The sequence below is a fragment of the Tenrec ecaudatus genome, chromosome X, assembly GCF_050624435.1.
Source record: "Tenrec ecaudatus isolate mTenEca1 chromosome X, mTenEca1.hap1, whole genome shotgun sequence".
Taxonomy (NCBI): domain Eukaryota; kingdom Metazoa; phylum Chordata; class Mammalia; order Afrosoricida; family Tenrecidae; genus Tenrec; species Tenrec ecaudatus.
The window spans coordinates 123114569-123139484 of record NC_134548.1 but is presented as its reverse complement, the minus strand read 5'-3'; the positions used below and the strand labels follow the sequence as shown (position 1 = coordinate 123139484).

The window sequence follows — 24916 nt, the reverse complement described above, 5'->3', positions numbered from 1 at the left end:
TTGCCCTTGATGAAGCCCTACCAGGCATGCTATTACCTCCTCGGCATTTTTCTCTTTATAAGCCTAATTGCTTGCCCTCCTTCATACTGTGCTCTCTTGTCCAACCCAATTCTCGTCGTACTAGATTGACATCATATGACCATTATCTGTACAAGGTCCGACCTCTCTCAGGTCCCATCATCTGATGAACAAGTGATAGTTGATTGTGCCAACCTGGTCGATAAACACATGTGGGGTTAATTGAAGAGGGGAGAGATAAAAGGCTCGGAGAACCTCGCCATTTAAGTTCTCAGGTCTCTTGCTTTGTGATGATCCACCGAGTGCAGCTGCCTTAGCCAGATCCCTGCTTCAGCTGGCATGGCTCACTTCCTGCAAGACATCCCTGAGGAGAAGCCACATGGATCTACCGCAATGCAGCCCTGGGCGCTGGAGCAGCCGTGTGGAGACCCCTGCCAGTGCTGAGATGCTGACACTTTCACGGCTTTCGTCCTGCAGTCAGCGTCATATTGTTTTGTGAGATGGAGGAGGACTTTGTGGATTGATGTCGGACATGTGGGTTGTTGGACTTGAGGGCTTAGGTAACACTGGTTGGGATGTTTTCTCGATGTGCATTTACCCTTTATATAAAACCCTCTCATACATGAGTTTCTGTGGATTTGTTTCTCTGAAGTACCGACTAATACAACAAGCATCGCTGAGAGAAGGCTGCCATGTCAGAATTCAGTTGCCTCATAGGGACATTAGTCATGTGTTAGGCTGGAGTTGAGGGGGGAGCTTCAGAGTAAGGGGGCAGGGATACCTTTAAGGACTCACTTCTGATGATGACACCTATGACGCCGCCACCACTCACGCTCCTGTTCCTTGCCATCTCAACTGTAGTCCTTATGCCGGGCCTCCTTTCAAAAGGGCAGAAGATAAGTTGGAGAATGTCTTTTGAAGTAACTCTGCTGAGGAAAGAAAGAGTGGCTACCCAAGATTCGTCTGGCTGCCTTATATTTTTGCCAATGCTTGATCTCGCTTCCCTCTTAGCATTTTCTCCTGGTGGTTTATTTTTATGTGCCAATCACTCAACGTTCTTTGAAGAGTACCTTGAACTCTTTTGAGTTTTATGTGCTGTAGCAATACAATAAAGCAATGAATAAATAAAATGTCTGCTTTTACAATAGGTTTTACTATTCCTGGTCCGATGAGATTTATTCTTCACTCAACCCTAATCTGAAGATTAGGTAGGTATATTCTGAAGGACATCAGATAAAAGATCCCGGTTCGAAAATACCATCCCTACTACCTGAGAGTCCACAACTTAGTGGCACATTACTTTATCTGTGGAAACCTGAAAGGCTTGATTTCCAAATATTCCTTATTAAAATGCAAACCCCACAGGGTACACGGAGTGACTGGGTAGGTAGATTATGACTTCATCTTCGTTCCCTTATATTCCTACTAAGAGAAGGCCTGGCGGCACAGTGGTTACTCATTGGGCTTTCAACTACAAGTTTGGCAGTTTCAACACCATCGCTCTTTGGGAGAAAAACGGGGCCTTTCTACTCCCATCAACAGTTCGTCTCAGCGCTGCTACTCTGTCCTACAGGGCCATTAAGAGTTGGCATGGACGCAATGGCACTGAGTGATTCCTAGCACGTACTTTGTTTCCCCAAATACACTGGAGTTTTTTTGTGTCTTTGTCTACACTTTCGTCCAGAGGTAATGTTAAATGTAATGCAAATTAAAAATAGTATATTAACATTACCTTATGTTTTCACACAATCTCCGCTGAGTATCTAAATGCAAGCCTACTCATTTATTTTTGAAACGCTTTATTTTTGTCCAATCCAAGAAGAATAACACGCTTTAATATAGAAAATTTGGAAAGAGGTAGAAGACAGGAAGAAGAAAAACCATTAATCATAAATCTACCACCTAAAGAGCAACCGTTGGTAACAGTCTGGTCATGTTCATTCTTTAAATCTTAGTTTTTAGTTAAGGTCCCATTTTCTGCTGTGATTGGTACCTTCCTTGAGCTTCCTTCCCCAGATCTTCTTGTCATTTTTGGATCACTCCCTTTGGGGCACACATTAGCCTGGTGGACATCTTATGTTTCCAACTAGAGTATGAGATTCTTGACGTCTGGAACCAAAGGTCATCCTTCTGAGTTACCCCTCAAATACCTGCTACATAGGCCCCACTAGCTGATGACAGATTCAACTTAATGAATGCAAATCAACTGAGAAAGGATACGAACTCGGCCATGTGTCAAATAGGTCCTATACACGTTAACGTTTTCAGCTCTCCTAAGCTTGGTGACTGCTGCTTTTCTGTTCCTGGACTCTAGAAAACCTTTTGAACTGGTCTCTCCCTACACCAAATCTGAGTTAGTTGCAGATTGAATCAGAGCACGATTTACCCCGAGATTCCCTTTAAGGTATAAAGGTGAGAGATGGAGAGACGGAGAGAGAAAGAAAGAAAGGGACAGAGAGAAAGAGAGGAGGAGGAGGGAAGGAGGGAGGGGAAAGCACTGAGGTAGGGAGGAAGGAGAAGAGAGGAGACCAGAGTGTGGTGTTCAATCCAGAATGTGATTTGCCTCCAGCACTGTGTAGAGGATCCCATCCACTTGTTCTGAGTCAAACCCGATCTCGCGAAGCTCCAAGTGAGGGAGGACAGAAGTAAGGAGATAGCTGACGTGGATACGCAGCCTCGTAAGTTTTGCCAAAGCCCTGTATGTTGGAGTGAGGGGACAGGAGGAGAGATGAAGTCGTTAACCAACGGAAAAAAATCAAAGCTTGTTAAAAATCGGCCTACTTTTCTCAACAATTGATTCCATTAGCTAGAAAGACAGACAAAAGCACAATACCACCAAGAAACAGGGAAAGTGGTTGCAGCTAAGAACAGAATAACTCAATCCTTGGTGGCCTATGAATTAAATCTTCTACCCTTATCTAAGACTGGGAGTCCTAAGGGACACTTCCCATGACCACTTGCAAGCTGATAACTAAACCCTAGAAATTAACCTTTCTAGGTCCTCTCCCTCTGGGGTCCGGTCGGTGACCTGAGCCTTCTGCAGCACCTCCAGGCGGCTCTCTGCCTCCTTTAGTTTCTCCATTAGCTCTCGTTTTTCCTCTTTGGTTCTTTCCAGCTCAGCTTTGAGAAGCTGGATTTCAGCTTGGCGATATCCCATGTGCTTCTTGCTCCAATATAAGCCTTCCGTCTCCTGGGTACTGTAGGCCAACAAGTCCTGTTGGACCTTCTTGAATTGTGAATGCCAGTGGTTCCTCTCCTGTTCCAGCTCCTGCACCTGCAGCCCAAGAAACAGACAAACGGTGACTCCGCATACTACTAACTGTTAAGGAGGGGTCAATATGGTCCCCAATATAGCTGCCTTGCGATTTCACTCGAGAGAATTCTACTTCTGGACCCTTTCAATTCCAAATACGGAGGAGTCCTGGTAGTACAGTGGTTAAGCACTGGGCTGCGATCCACATGGTCAGCAGTTCAAAACCACCAGCAGCAACGAGGGGGATAAATTAGTCTTTCTACTCTGGTTAAGCAGTTAAGTCTCAGAAACTCACAGGAAGTCGCTATGAGTCAGCATTACCTCGATGGCAGTGACCTCGATGGCAGTGAGAGGGAGTTTCAACTCCAAATAGAGGAGGGCAGCGCATTAAGGCTCACTCGACACAGAGATTTTCTGTTAAAAAGCTCGAGAGCAGAAAATTATCACAGCCTCAATCCCCAGGCACCATTGCTTACAAAGGTTAACCTAGGGGGAGATCGGAGTTGATCTAACCTATAGGTTCCCAAACTTCTTTATCCCACTGCACTCTTCATAAAAGGAGGAGAGAGGCCTGATTCAGCAGTGGAAAGCTAGGAGAAGGTGTAGATATCTGCTTTGACAGTCTGCCCCCACCCCATCATTCCAGGGTCCCCCAGGGGCCAGGATTATCCATTGTGGGAACCGCCAGTCTAACCTTTTGCTGGAACACATTTCTTTCAGTCAAAAGTTTTTCTGCGGTTCTCTTCAATTCTTCCAGCTCTCTCTGGTTCTTATGTCTGGGTGTATGACGACCTCCGCTCTCCTCAGAGCTGGTTCCTTTCTCCCCAGTAGCTGTGGCAGCGGCCACAGCAGAGTAAGACAGGGGACTCCAGGCCTCCACTGCCTTTCTTCGCTCAGCAAGCTCCTCTCTGTTGAACGGGATCAGCTGAATGGGACCTCCTGCATCTCGAATATCTTTGGCAACACCAACAACAGCTACAAATGGCCCCTTGTTCACTTCTTCTTTGTTTAAGGTGGTGCTACCACTGTTGGATTCTTCGGCTACCAATCTTGGCATCTGATCTAAATCAGGGAGCAGGGCCTCTGCACATTGCCCTTGGGCCTCTGCATAGAGAGCGGAAATCTCCCTACTCTGACTGGTATGCTTGCTTGCTTCGGGGTATTCTGGGAAAAGACATGGTGGTGTGCTTCTCTCCACCCTGACGTTATCATGACTGTTCTCCCCTTCTGGGTAGGCAGCCGCTGCTGCCTCTACCCTCTGGTAAGGTTTAGGCATGGAATAATCTAGAGGAGGTGGTGCCATCTCATTGAGGAGCCTTCTTCGTTTCTCGACAGGTTCCTCCCCTAGGGTCCAATTGTACTGGCTGCAAGAAGAAAAAAGCCATTCCATTGTAAACGGTAACAATACAGGCCATGTCCACTCCTTTTTCCCACGGGGCCTGCCTCAGGTGTCCTCCCTTAAGCACGTGGCTGGCTTTTCTTCCCAGATCATTTCAGATCGCAAATACATTACCCGCAAACCTCAACCCCTTTACTCCTGCAGCTAGCTGGAACAGCCCTTGGTATGAAGCGAGCAATGCAGTTGAAAAGGCACAAGACGCCAACCGCTGGTTATTACAGGCCCAGATTGACCTTACTAAGAATTCTGAAAATAGGATTGAAACCTGCTCAACTTTCAAGTTTCCTAAATACAAGGGGAAGAAAACTATCTCTCTCTCTCTCTCTCACACACACACACAGAGAGAGAGAGAGAGAGAGAGAGAGAGAGAGAGAGAGAGAGAGAGAGAGAGAGAAATGTGCTAACACACAGGGATTACGGTCATAATGGGCGTAGCAGAGTAGTTGGAGAACAGCAGCAGCTTGTGGATTTTTCAAGTGCCACAAAACCCTTCCAGCATCAAAGACTTCTGCGCTTTTTTTATATGGCAGTAGACCATCAACCGATCCCTTTGTCAGCCAACTGAATCGGGGCTATTGTCTTATTATTCGCTTGTAAAAGTTAATTCAAACCTAGGGCTCTAGTCAGAAACAAAGAAAAGGAACTGGGACAATTCAAGTCATTCCCCCTTGATGAAAAAGAACTCTCCTTTCGGCCAGGTATTCACAGGAACTCTTTCGTCCTATGGACTCTCCATGCAGGAAATCCCAGGATGGTGGCCTCAAATCCCTTTCCATCTCTGACAGCGCTTTGCACTCATGCCTGAAGAAACTGACACCCACGGAGCCCTTGGCGGCCTATTGCGTTGTGTTGGTCAGCAGTTTGAAACCACCAGCTGTGCCCACAGGAGAAAGGGGGGATTGCTACTTGTGATGATTTACAGTCTCGCTCGGAAACCAGAGAGAAAGTTCTAGCCTGTCCCATACGGCTGCTATGAGTCGGGATCAGCTAAGTTTGGAGTTTGGGGATTTTTAGAGGATATCAATAAGCAATTGGTTATCATGTGGCAGGACAGGAACCCCTTTTTAAAAAACCCTTTTAATTACTATGCCTTTGCACAGGTAATCATGGAATTCCAAAGCAAAAATCAGCTTTCAAACTTTCCCTGAGAGAATCAGGCATGTTCTTGCCCCACCTAAAAGTACCACAAGGCTACCCATTTCTCTGCAAGGTTTGAAAACATCTGGAAGATATCTCAACCCTTAGTTTTTAAATAAAGTTCCGTTTGTTCTTTAAAACTACTGTTCCCCCGGAAACATACCTGCACTGCCAACCTGACAGCTTTCTTTATCAGCCTTACGGGAAGAGCAAAAGCAAAAGGAGCTGGGGCCTAAGCGAGGAACAAATGTACTGTCGATCTTGAAACCCGTACGAGACACTGCAGGAGCCCCTGTGCAGCAGTGAGTCACTCCGTGTTAACAAGGTCAGCAGTTCAAAACCACCAGCCTGTTCACAAGATGAGGCTTTCTACATGCCCGTACAGAATTACAACTTCAGAAACTCACAGGGAGTAGTTCTACCCTGCCCCGTAGGGTCACGATAAATCAGAATTGACTTGATGGCAGTGAGTTTGGTTGGAGTTTTAGAAAGAGGCAATATGGACTGGTTCATCGGACTGTGATACTTGTTGGTCTGAGGTTAAGACTAAAAGGATTTCTGATAACAGGTAAGAACGAAGTGGTATGAGAGGGCATTACAGTTATATTTTTGCCCTCCCTTCATTTCCTTACCTGCAATCAAGTTTACATTTTACAACTAACCAAAAAGTTGGCAGCTAGAACCTATCCAAGGGCACTGTGACAAAAAGGCCTGGCACTCTGTTTTCACAAAGAGTAAAGCCCAGGTGGAGTTCGGCTCTTCTCTGTACAGTGTGAGGTCTCCCTGACAGGCAAGGGTTATGTTTCTAACATTAGCTAGTTGGCAGTCTTCTTTCTCTGTTTCCCCTTGCTTGGTAATTTTATACCACCCCTTAGCTACAGCCTCTGCGCAGGACTTCCGGAGTCATTCACCCAGGCCTGATCTCCGGGACTACCTTTGCAACCAGCAGTCAAATACACATTTCTTCTTATGCACAAAATAAACTTTTCATTTGCTCCCTTAATACCTGCTCCCCCTCTCTCGAGTGTCCTGTTTGTGGCAAACCAACAACTTCTGAGTATACAGCTCGCTGACTGGCAATACCCACGTTCCAGCATCATATTACATCTCTTGGACTGTTGCAAGAGCTTCTTCTGCTCTCCTGGTCTCTCACTTCCAGATCATCCAGGGCCAAGCTAAGGCATTGCTCTGATTATGCTATGCGCCTCTGGGAGCTCTGTATTGATGGCTCCCTACAACAGCAAGGGCCAGCTGTCTTAGTCTTGCAATCGAGGTTTTCCCTGTGAAGAACATCACGAGACTTTTATGGGGCGTTTACTGGTTGTCCATGTGAAGAGTGCTTAGGGTGCACATTGTCCAGTAAATCCAAGGTAGATGCTAAGACTTAAGGAGGTTAGGTAATTTTCCCAAGGTCATGTCGCTAATGTGTGGCAGAGTTGAGCCCTATTTTGGCCCCAGCTTTATCTTCTACAGCAGGCCTGGTGATCCATTGGTTAAGTACTTGCCTAACAACCCAAGCTCGACCATCCAAATACATCTGAGGCACTCTGCAGGCAAATGATGTGGCACCGTTGTCCATTCTGACTCCCAATGACCCTAGAGGACAGGGGAGAATTGTCCCTCTGGCTTTCTGAGACAATCAATCTTTATGGGAACAGAAAGTCTCGTCTTTTGACCAAGGAGTGGTTGGTGGGTTCAAACTGTAGACCTTTATGGTTCGCAGGCCAACGTGTAACTCAGTATGCCAGTCATCCTGAAAGCCCGCCTTGCTCCCTGCGCAGAGCCTGTGTCCGTGCAGAAAACATGGAGGCAACAGTGTAGCTCTTTGGCAATTAAACCTCTGCTATAGCAGAGGAGCTTCAACAGTTCATGGAAAAATGGAATGCAAGAGAAGGGGCTTTCCCCAGGAGCTTTGTGAAGCTCCTGCGTATGTGTGGGCACTACTAGTGGTGGCCCCTAGTCATCTTGCCTTGCCTCTCCAGATGTGAGATTTCTTTGCCCTAGACTAAGCGAGCTGGAGTGGGAGCGATAGGGGCCTAGTACTCTGAGCTTGCTCTGCCTGGGTAGCGCTTCAAACCCTATGAGTGGGGTGGTCTCTAAGTGGGGGTGGGGGTGGGTGGGTAAGGGAACTAGGTAGGAAAAGAAAGACCTTGTCTTCTTAGGCCTGCCGGGAATAGAGCTGTTAGAACTCCACTGGGACTGGGGCGGGTATAAGAAACACTGTAAACCTGTCTCCCCTGGGGTGAGACCAAAGTTCCTGACTAGGAACTATGAGAAGAGGAACTCCCACCCCCACCCCGGCTTCTTGATGGAATCCATCAGAATGAGAGTTCACTGCACAGTTTTCATCAGGGAGGGGCAGTGGCAGCCCAAGGGGAAAGCTGTCTCAAGGGCCACGAATTCTCACGGTTCTCTTGAAGTTTGAGCAGGAGGGGCTTCCAACATTGGTGTGAAATGGAATAAGGAGATCAGAGAACAAAATTGTCCATGAGCTGGGTGAGGCCCCGTCATATACCATTTTCTCAGTGACATGGTTGGTTGTGGAAAGAATCCCACACCAGGCTTACTCTTCCCTTTTGGGAACTGATCTCCCAAACTGTGATTGGAAAATGGTAACGCCGCCCCTGCATCCGCCTTCTTCACTCACAACACTGTTTTAGGTCTCCCCCTTGCTTTTTGCTTCAAATACTTTGGTAAGCACATTAAACTGTGTCCCCCTCCTCTTCCTCTTCTCTTCCCCCCTTACTGTAGAATCCAGAGGTTCCTTTTAAAACATGAATCAAGTAGCCATTGGCATCGAGCTTACTCAAAAATTGTTCTTAAATACCTAAATAAATTATATCCACTCTTTTCCCTCGTGTCCATAGGCTCAATGCTACTTTTGACTTTATTTTATACCACACATGAAGAATGGTATAATGGTCCTCATGTAAGTACCATGTGCTGGAGATACTTACCTATATACTTGAGTATAAGCTGAGTTTTTCAGCACATTTTAATGCAGCTTTTGTGGTAAAAGTAGGTGCCTTAGCTAATAATTGGGTCAGCTTATACTCAAGTATATATAGTACATATGAAACTTTATAGACTATCGAGAGTCCCTCTATGGACTCCCTCACTACCCCAGAACAGCGTCTTTTTGCACAGCGAACACCCAAATCGAAGTCAAAGTAAAGAACAGCTAATGGATTATTTTAACACAAGTAAACTGCTTCCCCCCAACAGGTTGGAGCTGCTTACATATTGGCAGAAAGTAATGTTAACTGCAGGCACACACACACACACACACCCCTTCAATTTGTGAGACTCAAAAGCTATTGGTCAATGACACCAGAAGCCCCGGCTCGATCACACAACCTACACTTGAATTTTCAACAACTCTCTTAGATAGTGTAGGCTTTACTTTATCTATGGATGCTACATCCCATGGTATTACGTGGGTTTTTATCAGCTTCAGGTTCTCATAATGGAAAGGGAGACCTTTATAACATCCACCAGAAACCTGCTTCTATTTTACTAAGCTCTTAAATGCCTCTGTCCCCCAAATGGAAAATACAGACTCTCCCCTATCAATCGGGGCCCTCTATGCATGCAGCTTTCTAAGACGTAACCAGTATTATTTTTCTGAGTTGCTTTAACACAACACTAACAGCACTATTATCATGGATCTCCTTTTTCTTGAGAATCTTACTCTCACTAGATGAAAACAGCAGTTTCAAAAGAGAGGGACAAAATTCTTTGAGAGGCTAAGCAAGTATGCCACCCAATGGACGCACAGTCACACTGCACCCATAAAGCTCACACACATCAGCATCGAGGCTATTGAAAACCACACCCGAAACCGAGTCACAAAAGAAACACCAGAAGAAGAAAAGAGAGAAAAAGTGGCGCTAGCAGGGAAAGGGTAGTCTTTAAGAACAACATTACAGCCAATGGTGATCTGCCTAGCTCCAAGAGACAGACGAGATGGCGCGGTTAGCAGCCTCAAAATCATATAGCCGTCCTTTGACACCTCACCCAGCCTCCAGGGGAAACTGGAAAGGGATGGGAGGGCACAGGGAAGAACTCAGTTCAAGCGCTTGAGATTAAGACTAGACTCTTATTTCTTACCCCATGCTATGTAGTTTCAGTTTTAGAAATTGCTCTGTCAATATGATTCAGATTCAACTATACATTGAGCCACAAGTTCAATTCTACCAGTCACGCTGCAGGAGAAAGGCTGCCGGCTCCTGTTAAGATAGACAAGACTCGGAACCCCTGTCAGAATTGACTCAGTGGCAGTAGGATTTAGTTTTTTTGTAGGTGCACTCTATCCATGGTACTCTTCTAGATGAAGTGACATATATGTTCATTTAATGCCTTTAGAGTTTTCTTGGTTTAGCACCTAAAGGCCTATTTCCTCTTGAGGTTTGGTCAAGTTTGGGGGCAGGGGGAGGTGGGCAATCATGGCACTCTGATCCACAATGACAGGACCCAAGCTAACAAACAAGTTTTTCCTGGACAAACATCTCCCCCTCCCACATTGGATTATGTCCCTAACTTTTTGCTGCTTTTTGGAAGTGGGGGTCTTTAGCGCTATTTTTCTCTAGACAAATTATCACCACAAAGGTGAGTCAGTGATGCTTCCAACAATTCATCCCTGCCTCCCCGCGAGTTCCGATCCTACAATACACAAAAAAGATACCCCAACTGACAAGGGTCACGGCAAAGCTCACTTGCCACGATGTGACAGTCCATTTCCTGAGGACCACGGGTGTTTCCACAATGAGGAAGCACCTCCGTGCCAGCTCTACGGCTCAGCCCTGCCAGGAGGGGGAACCGCAGAGGAGAAAGGAAAGGCACAGTGAATGAGTCCTGGCAGTCTGGGGGCACTCCAGACCTCTTCATGCTTTCTCCATATGCCTGCTATGAAAGAAAAGAACTATGCGTCCTCCTGTTCAGAAGACTAACAAAATCATATTAATGAGATGCCTGACGAAAAGGCCAAGCCCAAGGCTGAACTTGTATTAATAATTCACTCCAGGAAACAATGAACTGGAAGGCTGGGGCCAACTTCTACCTTCTCATCATTTTATGCACGGGCCAACATGCGCCAAGCCGGGGAGGCCCGAGAAGACTTCAATACCCAGCCATGTCTGCTTTTCAAAACAATGCTCACATTCACGATTTTACTTGAGCCACCTTCCACCAGAACACATATGAAAGAGCGAGCATTTTTCAAGTGGTTGCATCCACAAACAGGGAGAGAATAAAAGCTGACATCCCCCTTGGAACCTTGGAAGAGGCTGGGGGGTGGAATAATATGCAGCACACAATTCTATCAAACCTCTGAATTCCTTGCAAGGCATGAGAAAAAGATGCCCATGGAGGGAAAAAAACAAATAAACCAAAAAACATATCAACTGACTTCCCTGGAGAATGGACCCTGGAGCTGACCCCTGAAGAAAGACGATGCGTTTTATCTACCTGGAACTCTGAAACATGCTGCAGTCCACAGGCATAATCAGTTGAAGAGGGGGAATTCCGCCTTCTTTCTCAATGGCTGGAGGCAGTGGAGGGCAATCAATTCCTTCATAGGTAATGGTCTTGCGATTAAATCCAGCCATCACTGGAAGAGTGGGGATCGTCCGTGGACTGGTAAGCACCTGGAAAAGGAAGAAACGGCTCCTAAAACTCCCGGTTTCCAACTGAAGAACGAAAGATGAGTCAATCCTTCTGAAGCTGGGAAAGAACACTTGACCAAATAAAAAGAACCTCTTTCGTATACAAAGCAAACACAGAGCGCAGTAAGGTACACTAGAACCCTGAACCCTGCAAGTTCATTTAACCACCTTATCAGATGGACATCCAGAGACCTCCCCCAACTGACTTATTGGCTCCGGGAGTCATCCCACCCACAACAGAAAGCCAGGCACCCTTGTTGCCACCGATTTTTCTCTTGTGACCGAGTTTGAGGCTGAGCTGTCAGTCCTCCTGAGTAAATGTGGTGAGGGGCGGTACAGAGGGAGAAGCATGGAAGCAAGAATATCGGCACTGTTTTTGGAGACATGCATGTAAGACATTTCTATGTATTCAAGGTACACACACTGAGACATGCACCTGGGGTCTTAGGGGCGAGCCAGCGTATGAAGAGTGTATAAAGGATTCAAGCGAAGGCATGTCAAGGGGTGGTAAAAACTGACTGAGGACAGGGCAATCCCAGAAAATCTTCCCATCTCTAGAGCAGACTCTGACATGTAGACAGTGGCACATGAAGCCTGAGCAGTCACATGCCTGCGTCGGAGCAGCAGGTCAACAAACAAAAATGAACCCCCCGCCCCAAGAGAGAGAGAATTGCTTATGAAATTGCCCCTTATCCTCGCCAGTCTGACCTGCCCTGATAAAATGGATGGAAGGTCAATCTAACATGCGACTAGCAGGTCTCTCTGGGAAACAGGGACAAGGAAAAAAAAAAGTCATGCAGAAAGGCCAGGTTTGGGGCAGGAAGATACATGGGCGCTATGGTGGCTGTCAGGAAAGGAGTGTCCTGAAAGGACGGCCAACCTTATTGCACCCTTCAGCGTCCGGAGGTGGGCAACCATGTCCGAGAGACAATGCTCCTGAAAATTCAAAACAGCAGAATCTTTATCAAGCCAGCCAGCCTGAAAGCAGGGATGGGTGGAATAGTACCAAAGAACCACTTCTTTCCCAGAGGAAAGAGAAAGGAATCACCCCGGCATCCTGAGAAAGGACACTAAGAAAAATCAGACACTCAACATGAACGGTCTGGAAGCTCGAACACAATGCTGAATGTGATCTTGCCCACAGTCCAGAATCAGTGTGGCAACCCCAACAGTGAGTTAGCTTGCCTGTTGTTCCTAAAACAGACTTGATGATTCAAGCACAGGCCTTTAGTAGCAGTAGTTAAAAAGAAAACCAAAAAGCACCAATGGGCTTAAAAGAAATAAAAGACTACCAGAAGAAATGTTCAATCCTTTCTATTCAGCCTTCAGGATTTCAGCTTCTTTCAGCCCCAGTGCACTGTTGGGGAAATTTTTCAGTGAGTCAAGGGAAGGAAATTGTCGGTCTCTCACCTGGAAGTTCTCATTTTCCATGGGCACCTTCTTTGCAACAGTCTGCTCTCTAGAAGATAAAATGGCTGTTTAGTTCACTGATGAAACTCCTCAGTCAGAACCGGATGACCAATTCTAGATGGTGACTATGGAGCTCCCTCCAAAATTAGACTAGCATCAGCTCCTAGAAGTAACTAAAGGGTTCTTCCTAAACCAATCCACACAGAAGAGTTGGGGGGAAAGCCTCAAACAACAAAAAACAAAAGCAAAACAACATGTCGTGTGGCCGCTTGCATGCTGTTGTGGTGATGGAAGCAAGATCACCAGTATTTCAAATCCCAGCAGGGTCATCCACGGGGGACAGGTTTCAGTCGAGCTCCCAGACTAAGACAGACTAGGAAGCAAGGCCTGGTAATCTACTACCAGCACGTAGATAATGAAAACCTTATAGATCAATGGATCACAACAGAACACTGTCTGCCTCTCTTGCTTTGGGCAAGTCATCAGGATGAACCAATCACTGGAAGAGGACATCACGTTTGGTGAAGTAGAGGGTCGGGGAGGGTGAGGGAGACCCTCGGTGAGATGGACTGGATCGTGCTGGCAAGTGTGAGGAGGACGCCGGACAGCGCAGCATTTCGTTCTGTTGTACATAAGGTTGCCATGAGTTGGCGCCCACTCGACGGCAGCAATCTATCTACCTATGTAGAAACCAGTGGAGACATTCAGAAAATGGTAAGAAGGAATAAAGGGTTGGAAGGGCAGAGAAGTGAGGAGGGAAATCATTTAAAAACTATAATCATCGTCAGCAGGAGCAGCATCTACCTTGAACCATGCTAACAAGAAGGCTCAGAGTCCTCTATGCCCTAGAGCGCCATCTTCAGGAATACTCAACTGTTTCTTAGCCTTCTTCAAATCTTCATTCGTAATATCGTGTTCCTCCGGAACAGAGCATCTCCTACAGCAGAGAACAGAAATCATCAATTCAAAGCAGAAGACACCCTTTGACCTTTACTTCCTTCACTAATACGATGAGGCAAGTTCACAATTTGCTCACATGATAAGGAGTCCAGATCCCCTCCACCTCACAAGACCTGTGTGGCACACTAACAAGGAGCAGCTCGTTCCTTTAAAGATGCCATTATATAATTGTGGAGTGTCTATCATCTTTCCGCCAAGATGTTCCAAAGTACTTTACAGCTGCCAAGTCTATGGTTGCGGGCGGGTGGAGGGGGCATGTTCTCTTCCTTTTACACAGTAAAAGCCATGCATCCGAAGGGACTTGCTTGAGTTTCGAAATGAAGGGCATATTGCTGGAACTAGAACCCATTTCTTTTGCCTCTCCGCATAGACTAAGAAATTAATTCCCAAGATGCAGTCGAGAAGCATGAGGATCTCTAAGGATGATGCCTGAGGATGAAACATCAGAAGTTCTGATAAAGGAAGGGCAGCAATAAGGTGACAGTGTACACAGGACAGAGCAGAGACTAGGAAGGTGGAGGGAAAATGAAGAGCCTATAAAGGACAGTGACACGATATTCATAAAGCAAGAGAAGTATATTTGAGGAGAACAAATGGAAAGTCCTAGCAACAGCAACCATTGGCCCAAAGTCATCTTAGAAACACAATACAAACTAACACTAATTTCATTACTATTAGCTTATAAGGGCTACCCTGGAAGGCTACACGCTCTGGATGAAGTGTCAACTGATAAGAGGTACATGATTCAACAATGAGACTTTGAAAGCAGTCCCCTATCCTAATCACACAGTGCCACTTCCACTCTGTGGAGAGTAGAAAGCCTGGGAAAAACTGACTCCAATTCATCGGGACCCTCTTGGCTAGAGGAGGCCTGCTCCATGGGAATTCCGAGGCTGACAATCTGGACTAAAGTGGACTGCCTCCTATTTCCCCCAGGGAGCAGCTGATGGGTTCAAACTACCGACTTTTCATTTCACAACCCAATGCCCAACACACTGCACCACCAGGGTGCCTATTCCCCAACCAGACTCATTGCCATTGAGTGGATTCTGACTCACAGTGAACGTATATTTCAGGGGAGAACTAGCCCGGTGGGATTCTAAGCTGATGACTTGAAAACCCCCATCTTCCTCCTACAGAGTGGCTGGTGGTTTGGAGCTGCCGACCTCGTGGGTGAGCAGGCCAGTGTGCAACCCACTATGAAAAAAATGACAACTGCTATCCAGCGATCCCATGTACAGCAGACCTAGGCTTATTTGATTTCCTTCATTTTATGTTTTTTTTAACCTCAAAGCAATATTCAATTTGAACATTTATCCTATAAAAACATTAAAAGTTTTCAAGAAAGCTACATCTGAATGAACTGGTGCAAACTGACTTAATTTGATAAACCTATGTGACTATCGTCGAGTCACCTCAATAAATACTTATTAAATTGAAGTTTACACTTCAATGGATATTCCAGGTACTGTATCAGATATGCTATGCTGTAAGGGGCATATGGTACATTAGGGAGAGCAAAGTTCAAATTGAAACTCACTGCCATTGAGTCAATGCTGACTCATAGTGACCCTACAGGGCAGGGTAAAACTGCCCGTGAGTCTCCAAACTGTAACTCTTTATGGGAGTCGAAGGCTGCATCTTTCTCCCACAGAGAGGCCGGTGGTTTCAAACTGCTGACCTTACAGATCACAGCCCAGCTCCACTACACTACCAGGGCGCCCAGAAGATAAGCACATAACAATCCAACATTCAGGGCACAATATGTACTATAGCAGATTAATAACCATAAGGAAGGAAATCATCACCTCTACCTAGATTGCAAGGCCCTGGCTCTCAAAGACTGCACGGTCTCCTGAAGAGGCAAAGGACAGACATGGGAGAAACATCGGAAAAATATAGAGCAGTCTGTGAAAAAAATGTTAAGAAGGAGGTACTCCCAGGAAGTGAGAAGAAGAGCTCTGTGAACTACTACCCAACAAAGAGCCTCAGACGGGTGTGATTTGGATAGGCAGTTGGAATGACTAAGTCAAGTCACGAAGGCGTAAGTAAGTGTGGAACATAGAGGAATAGTGAGACCACAGGCCCGGCAGAAGAATGGGGTTTGTGTTAAGGCACAATGAAGAATCTGGTCAGATAGGTAAAGAATGGGGCTAGGACCAGCTGCCAGGGGTGCTTAAATGCCAGGGTACAGAGTGCGGACATGAAATGAAATATATTGTAGAATTAGAGAGACAAAAGCAGGGAGTTATCTCAAGTATAATATTGAGGCTTTGGATTTTACCTGTATTTTGAATGGGAATTATAGTAACAAAACCATCTTGCAGGTAATGTCCCTGGATCAACCATGCCAGGAAGTTTCCTCCATTTAAGACACTCATCACACTGTACCCAAGTCTCATCAGGAATCACCCTGTAGGTGGAAAAGAACAAAAGTGATGCTGTAAATCCTAGCTCAACCACCCACTGCCATTAAGTCAATTAAGCAACCCTCTATAAGGTAGTTTCTGTAAATCTTTACTGAAGCAGAAAGCCTCCTTGTTCTCCCACAGAACCACCGATGGGTTTGAAGCACCTACCGTCTTATGGTTATTAGTCCAAGGCTTACCTGGCAGGGTCACTAGGGCTGTATTAAAGAATATAATTTCATATATAAAGTGTGTTAGAACTCCTAATAGTCTAGTTGTCTAAAATGTATATATTTCAACCAGATACATTAATGACAGACATTAGGTACATATACAGTTTGAGCCACCATTGTGTATAAAAGCCAATAATGTGCTGCAATTTCTTGTTTTCAAGCAAACAATAAAATAATTGTAACGCTTAATGATGCTAACTAATTCGGGTGAATACCCTCAAACCGTGGACCACTCTCCCAGGGGAACAGCCCTGCTCACATGCAGAACGCATTGGAAAGTGGATTACTGCAGATGCAGTTGGGTTAAAATTTAGCACGCTATCATTTGATCTTCCTTACGGTCCATTTTAATTTGTTCTACTTTTTAATATTTTCTGTCTTTTCAATTGGTGTTTTACCTATTTTACTTTGTTTCTCTTGCTAGTTTTCATATGTTTATTGATTTATTTTTCTGGTTCCTATTGTTTTTCTGTATGAAATCCAGGACAGGTTAATCTACAGTACAGTATCTGGATTTTTAATGGTTCCTTGTGGGTATGGCAGAGAAGGTTGAGGGGAAGTGGGGAGCTCATAACGATGAGAAAAAGGAAGAGAATGCTCTCGAACTGATTGTACAACTTTTCTTGATGGGATTGAACTATAGAATTGTATCATATCATACAAATATGCTACCACTCAAAAACCAACGTCCTTTTCTTTTACTAAACTCTGCTTTAACAAAGAAAACTAATCCACATTGATATGCCAATAAAACCATTGGGAAAATATATATATATATATATATATATGCTAACTAGGCAACACATTATATATTTTCCAGTAAGTTTTATATATTACATTTCTAATATTATATTATTGAAACTATGACTCCTTTTGTTGGCTTCTGTCCGATCTCATGACCAGTTTAGAAAGCACTGTCATCAAAGCATATCACTCCATTTCTGCAGAGGCTCCTCTGATCCTCCTTTTTCCTTCATGTAAAACATCCTGAATTTATGCAGTGCACCTATCAAAAATGTTTTAAGTTTGATCATACCAAAGTTACTTAAAATATCGATAGAATTTTGGTTAAAATGTATAACTCAATATGCTGACAACACTTTGGTTAAAGTACGAAGCTAGAACACTTCCAGAGTTCTACTCGCACCTCCCTCTCCCTGCCTCAGTATCAACAGTCACCTACACCTGTAGGACAGAGCAGAACACCTAAGAGTGATTTTATTTCCTCATGATGGGAGGTGGTCTACATAATATTTGGAGTATTCACCAATTGGATGTAAAAGTGAAGCAGGGGTCAAAAGGGAGAAAGCTTGTTGAAAAGACAAAGAAAGAGGGTGGAGGGGCACCTCTGGCCAATGCTTCTAAAATATAATTACACCTCGAGTGGGTTCTGTGTATGCTGCACAGTCTTATAATAGACATTCTAGGAAAGTGGTGTGGTTCTTTCTTAGGAGCTTGATAGAGCTTTAAAAATAGTGTTATTTTCTTCTAGTTATAAAAGTCATATAAGTTTAAGGTAATATAAGCCCACAGATGAAGTAAGAGCATACAGAACAAACATAAAGAAGTAAAAAAATATTCATTCATGTTACCACTCAAAGTTCTTCTCTTTTTCAAAACTCTGTTTTAACAAAGACAGCTCATCCACATTTTGGGATATATAGCCTCTTATCTGCTGCCTCCAGGCTGCTCCAGTTTTGCAACCTTTAAGCTTAGGCTTAACCTCTGGTGCAATGTTTTATTTAGAGCCAGAGCCAGCAAAAGGAAGATGCAGTACAACTATTTCAGCAGTCATACGCAAGCTGAGGAAAGGCTAAGAATTTAAGTTTGGGGGCCCAACTGCTTTTATTTGAACCTTAGTTCTACCACTGAATACTTGTATAACCTTGGGAATAAACTACTTGAGCTTCTCAATTGTTTGAGACTCGATCTGTAAAGTAATAACAGTATCTGCTTATCTCAAGAGTTGTGATGACTAAATTAATTCCTACATGAAAAAACAGAGAGGTCGGTGCCTGGCATGGAAATAAGTATTCAGTAAATATTTATTGAGTACATAAATAATAGCTATTATTACAATTCTTCCTCCAGAAAGCTTTGAAGACAGAGAGAGCAGACAGACAGACACATACACACACAAACACACACAACAGCAAATGATGTTACATTAATGGTTGCTAATTTGAAAGGAAAAATAATTGCATCTTGATTTGCATTTCTTTGAAATGCCATGGGTAATGGAAATGAGCAGAGATCTTTACAATAAGACTATGGTAATACACTATCAGTCCAATTGCAGTGGAAAACAAAATTTTATATGACACATTTTTCTGATAATTGCTATGAAAACACACACACATACACTTTGACCTTTTAACCTTGTGATCTTTGTCTTGGTGATGTAACGAATTCTCCATGGTGTTGCTCATTCTATCGTTTTCCCCATATATAAAAATGCAACTTTACGTGATCAGCTTGCCTCTGGCTAATTTTTTTCTTGTTTTCTAGGGTTTTTTTTCCAAGATCACTTTATTGGGGACTCTTACAGTTCTTATGATAATCCACACATCAATTGGAACAAGCACATTTGTACATATGTTGTCATCATTATTTTCTAAATGTTTACATTCTATATGAGTCATTGTTATCAGTTCCTCTTTTTATTAGGGGCTCATACAACTCTTATCACAATCCATACATACATCAATTGTGTAAAGCACATGTGTACATTCATTGCCCTCATCATTCTCAAAACATTTGCTCTCCACCCAAGCCCCTGGCATCAGCTCATTTTCCCCCTCCCTCCCCGCTGCCCCCTGCCTCATGAACCCTTGATAATTTATAAGTTATTTTGTCATATCTTGCCCTATCTGTCTCCCTTCACCCACTCCCACTTTTCTGTTGTCCGTCCCTCAGGGTGGAGGTCACATGTAGATCCTTGTCATCGGTTCCCCCTTTTCAACCCACCCTCCCTCAACCCTCCTAGTATCGCCACTCACACCACTGGTCCTGAAGGGATCATCCGTCCTGGATTCCCTGTTTCCAGTTCTGATCTGTACCAGTGTACATCCTCTTGTTTAGCGAGATTTGTAAGGTAGAATTGGGATCATGATAGTGGGGGGAGAGGAAACATTTAGGAACTAGAAGAAAGTTGTATGTTTAATCGTTGCTACACTGCACCCTAACTGGCTTGTCTCCTCCCCGAGACCCCTCTGCAAGGGGATATCCAGTGGCCGACAAGTGAGCTTTGGGTCTCCACTCCCCACTCCCCCACTCATTCACTATGGTAAGATTTTTGTTCTAATGATGCCTGATACCTGACCCCTTCGACACCTCATAATCTTACAGGCTGTTGTGCTTCTTCCATGTGGGCTTTGTTGCTTCTGAGCTAGATGGCCGCTTGTTTACCTTCAAGCCTTGAAGACCCCAAACACTATCTCTTTTGATAGCCAGGCACCACCAGCTTTCTTTGCCACATTTGTTTATGCACCCATTGGTCTTCAGCAATCGTATCATGGAGGTGAGCACACAATGATATGATTTTTGTTCTTTGATGCCTGACAACTGATCCTTTCGGCACCGTGTGATCACACAGGCTGGTGTGATTCTTCCATGTGGGCTTTGTTGCTTCTGAGCTAGATGGCCACTTGTTTATCTTCAAGCCTTTAAGACCCCAAACGCTATATCTTTTGATAGCTGGGCACCATCAGCTTTCTTCACCACATTTGCTTATTCACCCGCTTTGTCTTCAGCGGTTGTGTCGTGAAGGCGAGCATCATAGAATGTCAATTTAAGAGAACTATTCTTACATTGAGGGAATACTTGAGTGGAGGCCCAATGTCCTTCTGCTACCTTAATACTAACCCTATAAATATATGCATATAGCTCTATTTCCCCATCCTTATATAAATATATTTACATACGTACATGTCTTTATCTAGACCTCAATAAATGCCCTTTGCCTCCCAGGTCTTTTCTCTATTTCCCTTGACTTTTCTCCTGTCTCGCTGTCATGGTCAGTTCCCACCAGGGCTACATTACCCTTGATCATGCCCTACCAGGCCTCCCACACCCTCCGCACCACTGATTTGGATCACTTGTTGTTCCCTTGTCCCTGGGTTTGTTAACACCACTACCTTTCCCCCACCTCCTCCTCTCCCATGTCCCCCCAGATTTGTCGGTCCCGTTATTTTCTCCTCCAGATTGTTCATCCAGCCTATCTTAGACAGACCTGCAGAGATAATAACATGCACAAAAACAAGACAGAGCAAAACCAAACAACAATGTACAACAAAACAACAACAGCAAACCAAAAACAAAACACAACAAGAAAGAAAAGCTTGTAGTTAGTTCAAGGACTGTTTGTTGGCCTTTAGGAGTGTTTTCCAGTCCAGTCTGTTGGGGCACCATGCCCTCGCCCCAAAGTCCACCTTCAGCATTTCCTGGGGACCTCGCCACTCCATTCCCTTGGTGTTCTGTTGCACCCCCTTAGTGTTTTGCCGTGCTGTGGCGAGATCAGATCGGGTGCAATTCCCATACTGTGTCTCCGGTGTTGTTCCCTGTAGGGCCATGGGTCAGTGAGGGGCGTCGTCTCAGAGTGGGGCCGGCTATATGGTCCTCTCTGTGGACTGGCTGCTCTAATTGGAAACATAGTCCTCAAGGCCTGATGGGCTCTCATTCTACCTTCTGTGTTAAGACCCCTTCCCTGACCTACAGAGCCACAGTAATACATTTCATCTTCTCTCTAATATGCTGAATTCTACTTCTGTTCTCAGTTTGATTACCATAAATAGTTATGTACCATAAATAAAGGAAGGAATGTTTGCTAATATTTCTGATCACATACTACACATTAGCTGTTATGGTAAAAATGCTACGTCATTTCATTGCTTACATTCAGAGATGAAGCAATTTATGATTGAGCTGCATTGTGCCTGCCCCTGGTCTCAAATCTGCTAACGTCCCAATTTCCAGTACCAATGAATGTGATCTTATCTAGAAAGAGCATATTTACAGATATAAGTATCTATTGTACTGTGAGGTCATACTATAGGACGGTGGGCCCTGATCCAACAAGGGTAGACGTCTTTATAAAAAGGCAAGAGATACAGGGAAGCACGGAGAGGGAAGACAGTGGCAGAGGCTGGAATCATGCAGCCACAATCCAAGGAAAACTTGGTACTATGAGAAGCTAAAGAGCCAAGGAAGGAGCTTCCCCTCTCTAGTGGCCTCAGAGCTTCAGAGCGTGCACAACTTCCTGCTTCCAGAACCAAGAGAGTACATCTTTCCATTGTTTTTACCCCACCTATTTTGTAAGACTTTGTTACAGCAAACGCTGTGAAACTAGTGTACTTAACATACCCAAGCAAGCTCACATAATTTAAGAAACAGATCCAGATTACTACTCAAGTGTTTTTGAAGTAAATGCCCATCACTTCCCATTAGATCATACTGACTGTAGGATTCGCAGTTCTAAATTCATCATATAGATCAGCGATTCTCAACCTGTTGGTTGCGAGCCCTTTGAGTGTCCAACAACCATCTCACAGGGGTCACCCGATTCATAACAGCAGCAAAATTACAGTGATGAAGTAGCAACGGAAATAATTTTATGGTTGGGGGTCACCATAACATGAGGAACTGTATTAAAGGGTTGTGGCATTAGGAAGGTTGAGAACCACTGACAAAAAAATCATTCAAAACCCCATCATTTTAAACCAGAATGGAGACATCGAAAGAATAACTGAATTAATACATTGGATTTCCCATTTTTTTAAAAATCAAACCTTCTGCTGTGAAGAGCAGCATGCAAAAACACCACTTGATCCCAGTTCCTTCCATTTGCTCTACTAATATTACATCTAATAATTTCCTAGTCTACATTTATTACTCACCATCTTGGCCGAACTATGGTTGAGCCCTTGGCATCGCCCCCTTGGGGTGTCGTCTTTTGTTTCCAGTAAGCATTAAGCTTCTGCGCAAGGACATTCATTGTTAGCCTGAAAGAAGAGGGGACAAAAAAGAAGAAACTGGTGAGGATTCAGGGCTTATAAACCAGTGGTTCTCAACCTTCCTAATGCCATGCCCCCTTAATACAGTTCCTCATGTTGTGGTGACTCCCAACCAAAAATTATTTTCATTGCTACTTCATAACTGTAATTTTGCTACTGTTATGAATTGTCATGTAAATCTGATATGCAGGATGTATTTTCATCGTTACAAATTGAAAATAATTACAGCACAGTGTAGTGATGAATCACAAAAACAATATGTAATTTTATATTGTGAAATATTTATTTCTAATTACAAATAAATGAAATTTTGTCTTGAAGCATGGTGTAGCATAGGTAACAGTCTTCCCGCCGGGTACTCCTATATGGGTGTATCTGCATGTGGGTAGACCCATCTGGAGACGGATAGAGGAGCAGTGTCTTGATTCCTAAGACCAGCAGAAATATGGTCTTAGGCAACCCTTGTTAAAGGGTCGTCAACCCCCAAAAGGGTCGAGACCCACAGGTTGAGAACCGCTATTGTAAAGCAATGTTGGGATTTTTGAGACACTTCCTTTGTATTTTATCATTTTATTGGGAGCACTTACAAACACTATAATAATCCATAATTCCGTTAGAGCAAGCGTAATTGTACAATTGCTCCCACCATAATTTTCAAAATATTTTATTTCTTGAACTCTTTGGATATCAGCTCCCCTTTATCCTCTCCCTCCCCCACCCTACCTCCCAGGAACCCCCTTTGTTATGTATTATTATTATTGCCTCATCCTACACCATTCAGTGCATCCATTTACCTACAATTCTGTTTTTCACTCCCCCTTGAATGGGGTCATAGAGTCATTCTTGCTATCTGTTCCCCTCTCCCCTTCCCGTAACCTCAAGGAATCATTATTCCCATTACAATAACTAAAGGATTTATCTATCTTGGATTTCACACATCAAACCATCTTAACCATACAAATGAACATACACAGGTCTAACAAGAACTAAGACCATAATAGTTAGGGGAGGAAATATTAAATAACTAGAGAATAATTATATGCTTCATCAGTGCCACACTGCACCCTGGATATATCATCCCTACTTTGAAAATACTCCCTTTTAGTCGAAGCCAGCCCATTATTATATTCAACGTGATTTTGAACCTCTATACTTTCTGAAATGAAAATTGGACTCTACTGTCTTTGCAAATAGTCCAAATGACCATTGTACTGTTGAATTTTGAAATGGTAAAACAGCCATAAGAAGCTGAAACTGAAGCAAGAAAAGATCTTTCCCTGGAAACTTCAGATAGCTCACAGTCCTGGCTATACCCCGAACTCCAGGAAACTCAAAACCAAACTCCTAGTCATCATGTTGATTCTAATTCAAAGCGACTCTCCGGACAGAGGAGAACTGCCTCCTGTGGGATTCAGAGACTACAAATCTTGAATAGGAGTAGAAAGCCTCCTCTTTCTTCCATGGAAACAACTGGTGATTTCGGACTGCTGACTTTGTGGTTAACAGCCTAATAGGCCACCAGGGCTCTCCACCAGCCTCCATAACAGCCTATGGAACTCTAATGGGATGGATGCCAGTTTGACTCTGAGCTATAGGTCCAGCTATATGGTCAGCATCAACTGGAACAACAAACAACAAACAATAGCTTTGAAAATGGAGAAAAAAATCTTTGTTGTTCTAAGCCACTCAGTTTATGGAACTTTATTACCACAGCCCTTAGAAACTAATACACGTACTCTCCTCTAACCCAACTATATGTCTTTCCCTGTTGATATCCTTTCATAACTCACACCAAAAAGGTGTGCCTGACTCAAGCCATGGTATTTTCAATGGCTTCATATGCATCTGTAAGTTGGACAACAAATAAGGAAAAATAATACCGATGCATTTGAAGTGTGGTGTACTGGAGAAGAAGATTCAAAGTTCCATGGACTGCCAAAAGAACAGAAAATCTACCTGCAATCAATGTGTGTTGCTTTAAGGTACTGAGAGTTTGCGGTTAATTTGCTATGAACGCAACAGAGAAACAAATACAGAGGTCAAGTGATCTACTTCCCTCAAAAATGTAAAATAGCACGCAGCTCCCTTTTGGGTTTGCTATGAGTACCTTGGCAGAGTTTGGGAACCACAGCTCTAGAATGGGGGTTAGAAAACTATAGCCAGTGGAATAAATGTGGCATTTAAGATGTCCTTTAAAAAGATAAATGATTGTACACAACTCTTAATATGATTGAACTACTGAATTGTACAGTTTGTGAAATATGTCAATAAAAACTAAAAAAAAAAGTCGGAAAGTCTCCATGAATTCTTTTGAAAATGGGAGGGGGGAAGGGCAACAAACAAGGTATGTGATTTAGAAAAGGGAGAAAAGAACATTTCCATGGACCACACCTGGGCCGCTCCCTGATTTTGTAAACAAAAATA

The 24916-nt window shown here is 44.0% G+C and overlaps 1 protein-coding gene across 2 annotated transcripts in view; it reads right to left on the bottom strand.

The window, feature by feature from the left end:
• Positions 1-1788: 1788 nt before the first annotated feature.
• Positions 1789-24916, bottom strand: part of MORC4 (MORC family CW-type zinc finger 4) — a 52967-nt gene continuing 29839 nt past the window's right edge. The window contains exons 10-17 of one of the 2 annotated variants that reach the window (XM_075539537.1): positions 22376-22480; positions 16125-16253; positions 13755-13817; positions 12881-12929; positions 11274-11452; positions 3966-4635; positions 3047-3292; positions 1789-2714 (exon numbers count right to left, since the gene is read on the bottom strand). In XM_075539537.1, the coding sequence (XP_075395652.1) occupies positions 2622-2714; positions 3047-3292; positions 3966-4635; positions 11274-11452; positions 12881-12929; positions 13755-13817; positions 16125-16253; positions 22376-22480 (1534 nt within the window). In that variant the 3' untranslated portion in view covers positions 1789-2621. Of the gene's footprint in view, positions 2715-3008; positions 3293-3965; positions 4636-11273; positions 11453-12880; positions 12930-13754; positions 13818-16124; positions 16254-22375; positions 22481-24916 lie in introns of both variants that reach the window. The other variant, XM_075539536.1, reaches the window with a different exon arrangement.